The 9822-nt window shown below is 35.3% G+C and overlaps 1 protein-coding gene across 2 annotated transcripts; it reads left to right on the top strand.

The window, feature by feature from the left end:
- Positions 1–5944: 5944 nt before the first annotated feature.
- On the top strand, positions 5945–8973 carry LOC102584758 (serpin-ZX). Of its 2 annotated transcripts, XM_015312086.1 has the most exons (3): positions 5945–6482; positions 7746–8552; positions 8646–8973. In XM_015312086.1, exons 1-2 carry the CDS (start codon positions 6090–6092, stop codon positions 8523–8525), a joined length of 1173 nt encoding a protein of 390 aa, XP_015167572.1. In that variant the 5' UTR covers positions 5945–6089; the 3' UTR covers positions 8526–8552; positions 8646–8973. The 2 variants fall into 2 exon arrangements, with proteins under 2 accessions (XP_015167572.1, XP_006354928.1); XM_006354866.2 differs by having other exon boundaries at positions 5946–6482; positions 7746–8973.
- The last annotated feature ends 849 nt before the right edge of the window (positions 8974–9822 follow it).

The raw sequence follows: 9822 nt of genomic DNA, 5'->3' as shown, positions 1-9822 counted from the left end.
CAAAGTAGACCCTCGAAAAAGGCTTCACTTGGAAATTTCGGATTTTGATACGGTTGCTCTAAAATTTGGGTTAGACCCATTTCCCACTCAATTTGACCCCCTAAACAAGAATATGAAGTCGGATTTTCGAAAAACGAAACGGATCTTTTTATATACAGCTAAACAAGTTTCCGGTAACTTCCGAAGCACATTTTTTTAAGAACTTTTGGGTCAAATTCAAATATAATCATTTCATTAAGTTCTCGACTCCAAACTCACATGTGAGGCTCTAGTTTCACTCTATCATTTTCCGAGTCGTTACATGAACATTATATTGAACTCAAGTCTAGTTTTCTCAAACTTCTAATATACCAACTCAAAATTTTAAATATCTGGTGCGACAATGAACATTATGTTGAACTCAAGTCTAGCTTTCTCAGACTTTTTTCATAAGCCAAATAACTTTCTAATTGTACTAATAAGATGAGGATTGAAATGATGTATCATATCCATTATAGCAATCTAAATGTCATTATTAAGTCACATGTGAGTGATTGTTCTTCTTTCATGGTAAGCACTCCCTCAATTTCACTAAGTACGTTTATTTTTCTTTCCGATTAGAAAGATACAGTTACAATGGAAGACAACATGAGAGTGTTTTAGGTACTATCATCAACAGAACATCGATGGATATAACAACAAAAAGCCCGGTTTCCTATCACAACCCATAAAAAGAAAATATACCGAAAAACAATAAAGATTGCAACTTTACTCATTTTTTCCCTTATCAATATGCAAAAACATCTTAAATAGACATATCTTTGACTTTAAAGTCCACATGCATTCAAGAATTTCAGTATATGTTGTAGAACATTCCTTGTCTGAACCAAAACAGTCTATACACAATACCCAAAAAGGGAAATAAACAGAAATCTTCAGCAAAGCTTCAGAGACAGATTTAAAGGCTGTAGAGAAACAGAAAACAACAAACAACAGATGGATTCGCCATCGAAATTTCGCTTAAAGGATGAAGAAGTACCTGCGCAGGTCGTCGGACACAAACAGAAATCTTCAGCAAACCTTCAGAGAGAAATTTAAAGGTTGTAGACAAACCGAAAACACAAAAGAACAGATGGATTCGCCATTGAAGAGTTCACAAGTAGAAAGAAGAGTTGAGAGGGAGAGAAATTAGGGAGACAAACAGAAATATTCAGCAAAGCTTCAGAGAGAGATTTAAAGGCTGTAGACAAACAGCAAAGAATAAAGAAGAGATGGAGTCGCCATTGAAATTTGCCTTAAACCATGAAGAAGAACCTGCGCAGGAGGTCGGAGACAAACACAAACCTTCAGGAAACCTTCAGAGAGATGTAGAGAAACAGATAACAGTAAAGAACAGCTCGATCGGCCATTGAAGAGTTGAGAAGTCGAACGAAGAGTTGAGAGGGAGACAAATTAGGGTTAGAAATTTGAGAAACTTCTAGAGAAAGTGAAAGGAAAATGAGAGAGGGTGTTGGTCGTGTAAATGTACAATTTCTAAAGGTACAATTACTACTGCCTTTAGTACAATCAGCAGATGCAGTGTTGGTCCTTTTAAATGTACAATTAGTATTGCCTTTAGTACAATGAGCAGCTGCAGTGTTGGTCCTTTTTAAGTGGCACTTCTAAATAAGGGTAATATGATGAATTTCATATTGTCTCAACTACAGAAGTTGTCCCTCAGTGTTTGTATTCAAGTTTGTTCTTCATTTTTTCTTTGGTTGTCATTTGTTATAACTTATAAGTAGTATTTGATTGACTCGCCTGAGTCCTGACCAAGGCGGTCAAGCTGGTAAGTCCGATCAAGTTGGACTCACAAGCTTCTAAGCTAGCAAACTTCAAAGCGAAAGTGCACATAATATCTTAATCTAATTAAAAAGAAAAATTTGTACCGTCCTCGGCCCAAAAATATAATACATGTCATGTTTTGGATCGTGATTATCACGACCCAAAAATAGACGTGATGGCATTCATCTTATCCCACTAAGACAAGTCAGCCTAAAATTCAACCTTTACAATAAAATGCGGAAATTTTATAATCAACTCAAAAATACCCCCAAAATCTGGTTGTCACGTGTACAAGCCTCTAAAGTATTACAATTGATTCAAAAGAAAAACACAAGTCTCAAATGACCTTGTTTCTAGAATAGAACAAGATCATAAATAGGAGTAAGAAGTCCGCTGAAATGACAAACAGCTACCTCACAAACCTCCACAAGAAGCCTCAGACAAGGAGAAGAGAAAAATATCACAAAGGTACGGGCTAGTAACCTACAAAAAATTGTAGAAGCAAGGGGTGAGTACCAAATCACACGGTACTCAACAAGTAAACCTCTAAACACAAGCTAAGTGAATAGAAACGGGTACTCCTACCACCCCAACCGAACCTCCACAACTACAACCTGCATAAAATCAGCCCAACCTAATAGTTCACAATTCACATAGCACATATCTCAACAGCAACATTCTAACAATCACATATCCTCAACAACAAGCTCAAGATTCATCAATTACAATCTCCACGACTACAACCTGCTTAAAATCAGCCCAATCTAAACAGTTCATAATTCACATAGCATACAGCTCAACAACAACACTCTAACAATTACATATCCTCAACAACAAACTCAATATTCACCAATCAAAGTTCCACAGAAAGGCACTCACAAGATCAGCAAGACACAATATCAAGTTCACTAATGATAAATATGTGCAATGCAATGGAATGCAATGTCAAGTATAGTGATGCATGTCTGACCTAGTGATACACACCCGCTGTCTCTCAGTCCGGGACCCATGGGGGACATATTTGTCCATGCATCTATCGCAGCGCGCGATACGTCCCTCGATATATAATATCCATCGCGGCGTGCGAAATGTCCCTCGAAATATAGTATCCATCGCGGCACACGATACGTCCCTCGAAATATAGTATCCATCGCGGCACGTGATAAGTCCCTCGAAATGGTACATCCTCTTATCACATTACACTTATCACAACCATGTCTCAGAACCAATGCAAATAACATGTTCACACAAATAATGAGGAGATGACCATTTTCATAACAATACACAAATTCACAACAATATAACCGTGACACAAAATCAACAATGATTCAACAAGCCTTTCAACCCAGTCTCAAACATCACACATCAACAATTAAACACATTGCCTTTTATTACCCCTTTTTCATCATTAGAAAATAATCAATATGTACGAGTCAACCCATCACTAAGTCTCATTACCCCCAAACACATATCACAAGGAAATACACGAATTCCATACACTTAACAAGGGTTTAGAAATCCACTTGCCTAAAATAGTCGAACAATCACTCTGGGGCTTGAGTCTTCCTCTTCGTTAGACTTCCAAATCAATGCAATCTATCCGAATAAATAATCACAATAAGATTCGAAACTAACAACACACATATGTCTAGCCTAGACCCAAAACTCATCCAAACTTGTAATCAAGTTCCTAAATTTTGATGTCAATTATCATGTCAATCCTCATATTTCCAAATTTCAAGTCTAGGGTTAAGTTTCCATCCTCCAATACATAAATCTAATGGTATTTATATAATACAATGCCCTTATTATTTAATTACTTATCTCAATATATCAAAACTTGAATTATAACTTGATAACTATAAGAAAATTGTGAAACCAAACCAAACCCATAACCATTATGCATACTTACGGACCACCGTATAAAATATTTAGACCAAAATCTCAATATATCATTCATTCCACAATCTTAATTAACTCCTAAATGGCAACCATTGACTTGGACTAGCATGCTTTTGAAATGATTCTACAGGTGTCGAAAGTTTGAGTAGAAAACATCCTTGTCATTGAGTTAAAAGCTTGTGAATATCTTGTTTCACAGTTAGGCATATAAAGCTTTGTCAAGGAGATCAGTAGAAGATAATTCATCTCCTATTCACTATGTGCAATTACAACAATAACTCCTTGGGAATATACATATACTAATATAGAAGCAGAAATTATTTCCGTACTGCAACAAAAGCAAATTGACAGCCTAACCTACTTGTTAATATCCTATAACTATATTCCATCACCCACTTTTACCGTTTTTCCTCTTCCAAAGCCAACATTAAGTAATACTAACTGTTAAGAATTCATCACCAACTTAATTATTTACTTAAGATAAGTCAAGAACAATCTAGAATATTCCGGAGGTGTAGAGAATTGAAGGAAGATCTCTAGAATGAGTATTCTAGAAAGAATAGTCTAGAAATGTTCTAGAAAGAATAGTTCTAGAAAAAGATAGTTAGGAATATTCTAGAATAGAGTAGTATGTATCTCTCTAGATTCTTCCATCACCACCTATAAATAGAGGTGGTCCATTTGAGTTGTAAGCAACCAACCAAGAAACCAAGCAAGAAATAAGAGAGCAAACAAGAGTGAGTGCTTAAGTCAAATAGTGTTGCTGAAGCAAGCAACAAGTGTGATCAAGATTGTAAGACCGAAGCTGGTCCTTACTTTGATATAATAAAATTCAAGTTGTGAGAAATCGATAGTGCCCGTCGTCTCCAAACCAATAATATTCAACAACAATTATGCTTACACATTAATTAAAAAGAGATACTTATCACTGCCAATTATTTCCCATTCAAATCATTTTCTCCCTAAATCCAAAAACAATACCACAATAGGTTTACTGCAATTCAATTTGCAAATTACTTTCTTCTCCACCAACGACTAAAATGTCATACGATGCAAACATATTCCACTATATATATAAAGAGAGAATAATTGTACTAATTAAGAAATTGTGAATAGCTATTACCTGAAGCAATTTGTTCCTCTCATTAACGCTGCGTAGGGTTTCTCCCTATTCTCGTTATTTGTTTTTCTCGGCTGCGTGAACTGCTGCTGTTCACAACAGCCAACAACATTTACCCTTTTATTATTTATTTATCTATTTTCCTTTTCTACTATTATTAGCAACAAAATAATCTTTTATTAAATTTGAAAATCATGTCACTCATTCTTATAAGTCATAAATTATTTATAAAAGCTAGTAAGAAGGGCTAATATAAAACTAATGATTAAAATTCATAAAACGACTAAGAGGACCGTTACAATGATAAAACTAATGAATAATTTGGCATGTAGTATATAAGTCAATTCGGCAAAAGAATATAAATTAATTAAAAAAACTAAGGGTTAACTTACACTTTTAACCCCACAAGCTTTACTTAGGAGTTCGGAGTGAGGTTAATGTTTTTTTTAACAAAAATATGAAGGCAGAAACAAAGAAAATACTGAATGGTATATAATTATTTTGTTCCGGTTAAGTACTACACCCTCTGTTCCAATTTATATGACTTACTTTCCTTTTTAGTCAGTCCCAAAAAGAATGACACATTTCTATTTTAAGTAACAATTTAGCTATAAAATGTCTATTTTACCCTTAATGAAATGATTTACAGCCACACAAATTTCTATCATTCATTTTGAACCACAAGTTTTAAAAGTTTTCCTTCCTTTCTTAAACTTCGTCTCGAGTCAAAGTACCTCATATAAAATGGGACAGAGGGAGTAACAATTAGCCTATTTACGAATATGAATGATAGTGAGATGGTTGAAAAATCTTCATTCTGAATCATACCAAAATGAAAAAAAGAACAAATAGTCTAGACTCTAATGATTTCCCTACCTTCATAAACTCACTGGAGATTGTATATTATTATGATGTCAAAGTACTAATCTAATCCACATACCAAATAATCGCTTTAAAAATATAATAACTTAAATAATAACAATAAAATCAACCATATGTATAAATTCATAAACTAGCCCGAACACCACTATTACAATAATCAAACTCAAATGCTTCGACAAACTAATTTAAACGAAGATAACATTATTCCTTTCTATAAACAATTTTCTTTTGTCCTTTTGATTACGTGGTACAAATTCCATACTTCTATGCTAAGTATTGACTTTTAATTCTATTTCAACTTCAAAACGTGTCACTACTGTACCATTTCTTTTTTGTTGACTCTTAAAATTCTACACACACAAACTCAAAAATTTCCATAGCAATGGACCTTCAAGAATCAATCAGCAACCAAACAGGCGTATCCTTAACACTAGCCAAGCATGTTTTCTCCACTGAGGTTAAAGGGGACACCAACATGGTCTTCTCCCCTTTGTCGATCCATGTAGTGTTGGGTCTCATAGCAGCGGGTTCAAATGGCCCGACCCGTGACCAGTTGCTCAGTTTCCTCAAATCGAAGTCTACTGACGAACTAAACTCTCTTTCTTCTCAGATTGTTGAGGTTGTCTTTGCTGATGGTAGCCCTAGTGGTGGGCCTCGACTTTCGGTTGCTAATAGCGTCTGGGTTGAACAGACTTTCCCTCTGAAGCATTCTTTCAAACAGATTGTGGACAATGTTTATAAGGCTACTTCTTCTTCTGTTGATTTTCAGAAAAAGGTTAGATTTTTAACAACCCTTTTGTATTTAGTTATTTTGTTTCAAATATAATTGATTGATTCAGTTATGAAATGCTTGATGGGATAACTGTTATATGAGGAGATCTGTTGAATTTGAGTTTATGAGTTGTTTATGGGGAAATTTTGATGCTATTCAGCTCCAAGTACTACCTCCGTTTTAATTTGTTTGTCTGTTTTAACTTGATACGGAGTTTAAGAAGTAGTAAGTGGAAACTAAACCAGTAAACAAGGGAAATAAAAATAACAAAAACTCCTAAAATGGTGGAAACAAAAAATACAACCTATGCAATAAAACAAGTACTTAACAAATGGCGAAGAAAGGAGCTTTTTGGAAGCTGTATGGTGAGAGCGTCAGCCAACTGGTCGGAACTAGGAAGTTGTTTTCTTGATGACCAACAAACTGAAGTAAGGCCAAGAAAAATAGCATAACCTGTGCTGGAATTTCGATCAGTGAATTTGCCTGCCCAGTCAGGATCAGAAAACACCGAGAGATTTAGACTGGTGCTTGGAGCAATTCAAAGGCCATAGTTAGCAGTGCTTTAGAGATATGAAATGAGGCGTTTAACAGTCTTCCAGTGAGTATCAGATGGAGCATGCATAAATTGATTTGTTCACCGAGTAAGAAACATCAGGCCTAGTAAAAGACAAGTATTGCAACTTTCCACTTACTTTCCTGTATACAGTAGCATCAGGAGATGCAGGATCAACCGAAGTGGTCCTGTTTCTTATTTTGTTACATAAGAAATTCAGTGTGCTTAATGTTCATGCTCGAGGGATTGTCATTTCTGCTTTTAGCTAAGATAAGACTTTTAGTGCACTTCATCATTTAGCGGCTTCGGCTTTTATCTTTATCTGTACCTTTTCCTTTTAGCTGGAGATTGAACTATGAACAGATGGGCTATGCATTTACATTCCTGATAAACAGCGGGCCAGTAAATGGTGTCTCATACATTTTCACTATGCTTACAATTCACTTTAATCTCAAATACTGATGTATTGCTACCTTCTTTGGAGATCGAAGAAGTTCTACATTCATTGCTTAAAAAACTGGCTATACTCTTCAAACATTTCTGTTTCTCTGCAGCCTTAGGCCTTAGCATGGATAGTTTTACTGACCTATATAAACATTAGTCACCCAGCAGTTGAAGCTGGACTCAGATTAAAATGATAGCATTTGAGTAAATGAATATTAAAAAGATACCTCTTGAATAATTTTTTATTAAAATTTTTGGATGATTTGTAGGCTGTTGAGGTTGCCAGTCAAGTGAATCAATGGGCTGAAAAGGAAACAAGTGGGCTTATCAAAGAAATACTTCCAGGTGACTCAGTTGACAGTTCAACTAGACTTGTGTTTGCAAATGCATTGTACTTTAAAGGAGCCTGGGATGAAAAGTTTGATGCATCAGTGACCAAGGAAAGTGAGTTCCACCTTCTGAATGGGACATGTATTCAGGTGCCCTTCATGACTAGCCAGAAGAAGCAATATGTAAAAGCTTTTGATGGTTTCAAGGTATTGAGCCTTCCGTATAAACAAGGTGAGGATAAGCGTCGTTTCTCCATGTACTTCTTTCTGCCTGATGCCAATGATGGACTGCCAGCTTTGGTAGACAAGGTCAGTTCCGAATCCCAATTCTTGGAGCGACACCTTCCATATCAAAAGGTTGGAGTCGGTGAATTCCGTATCCCCAAATTTAAAATATCATTTGGATTTGAAGCTTCTAACGTTCTGAAAGGGCTTGGCCTGGTATTGCCTTTCTCTGGTGATGGCCTCACTGAGATGGTAGACTCCCCTGTTGGCAGTAACCTTTATGTTTCTAGCATCTTTCACAAGTCCTTTATTGAGGTAAATGAAGAGGGAACAGAAGCTGCAGCTGCAACTGCTGGTGTTGTTAAACTAAGAGGATTGATGATGGAAGAGAAAGTAGACTTCATTGCTGATCATCCATATCTTTTCTTGATTAGAGAAGATGCAACAGGCGTGGTACTGTTTGTTGGTAGTGTGCTTAATCCCCTCGCAGAGTAAGTCATATTCCACTATATGGAGGTTGATATATGTTGTTTGTATCTTCTTTGTATCCCTCGGACTACTTGTGTGCTTAATCCCCTCGCAGAGTAAGTCATATTCCACTATATGGAGGTTGATATATGTTGTTTGTATCTTCTTTGTATCCCTCGGACTACTTGTGTGCTTAATCCCCTCGCAGAGTAAGTCATATTCCACTATATGGAGGTTGATATATGTTGTTTGTATCTTCTTTGTATCCCTCGGACTACTTTAGTACCCAGAGTTAGCTCAAACGGTCTTCCTCCCCTTGTATCTTACCAATACTCTGAGTAAAATTTGCCAACTGCTCTTTGTACGTTTGAAGCTCAGTTTGACTTGTAATGCTCTACAGTGTACTATGAAATAATTGACATCAAAGGTCTGTGCAATACCTCAATTTAGATGTATAATATTTATTTCAAAATGACCTCATCTAAAGCAAGTTATAAATTGCCTAAATTTGAAGGCCATTGAAGGTTTTATTTTATATTACTATTTGCAAGTCTACTGGTTGTAGCCTCCTGCTCTTTATCACAGTATCTTGCAGTAAGTTGGTTTTAATCATCAATGAAGTCCATAATTTAAACAAGAAAGGAACAGGACATATTGTAGTCTTAAATATCGAGCTTCAAAAAGTCACTTTCTTTGTTGAAAAGTTAACTTTCAAAAATAACAACTATTACACTTGAATGATCATTTGAGAAATCAACTCCAAAGTAAGAAAAGTTAACTTTCAAAAATAACAACTATTACACTTGAATGATCATTTGAGAAATCAACTCCAAAGTTTAGTGTTGCTCTCCTTCACTTCTTTAAACTTTATTGTAGTGAATATTATTTGAAGATCTCTAGTTACAAACTTTTCACTCCTTGTCAAATGTGAACTATAAATAAATGGCAAAAGAGGCTATTTATGGAATTTCAGTATCATTATACCTTATAAAAGCAAATCAAATACCACACGACTTGAATTGAATTGATATAATTAGTGTGCATGTGTATGTGAGCAAAGGCCGGTGCCGACCTTATAGTACTACTACTTTTCAAGTGACATTTGTGTTTTGACTTTTAGATGAAATTTTCAATTATCCCATCAAATATTTTTCTTTAAAAGAAATTTATAAACAATTTCATTCCCTTTCTCTGTCTTTTAAAACAGAACTTGCTAAAATCAAAAAGTGAAAATTATAATGAATCTATTATTTTAGTCCTCCAAATTGAAAAAAAATAGGCTATATAGGATGTGTTTGGTGTCTTCTAAAAGTCATATTTTGGT

The sequence above is a fragment of the Solanum tuberosum genome, unplaced genomic scaffold (genome assembly GCF_000226075.1).
Source record: "Solanum tuberosum cultivar DM 1-3 516 R44 unplaced genomic scaffold, SolTub_3.0 scf00184, whole genome shotgun sequence".
Classification (NCBI taxonomy): domain Eukaryota; kingdom Viridiplantae; phylum Streptophyta; class Magnoliopsida; order Solanales; family Solanaceae; genus Solanum; species Solanum tuberosum.
This window is presented reverse-complemented; position numbering and strand designations above follow the sequence as displayed.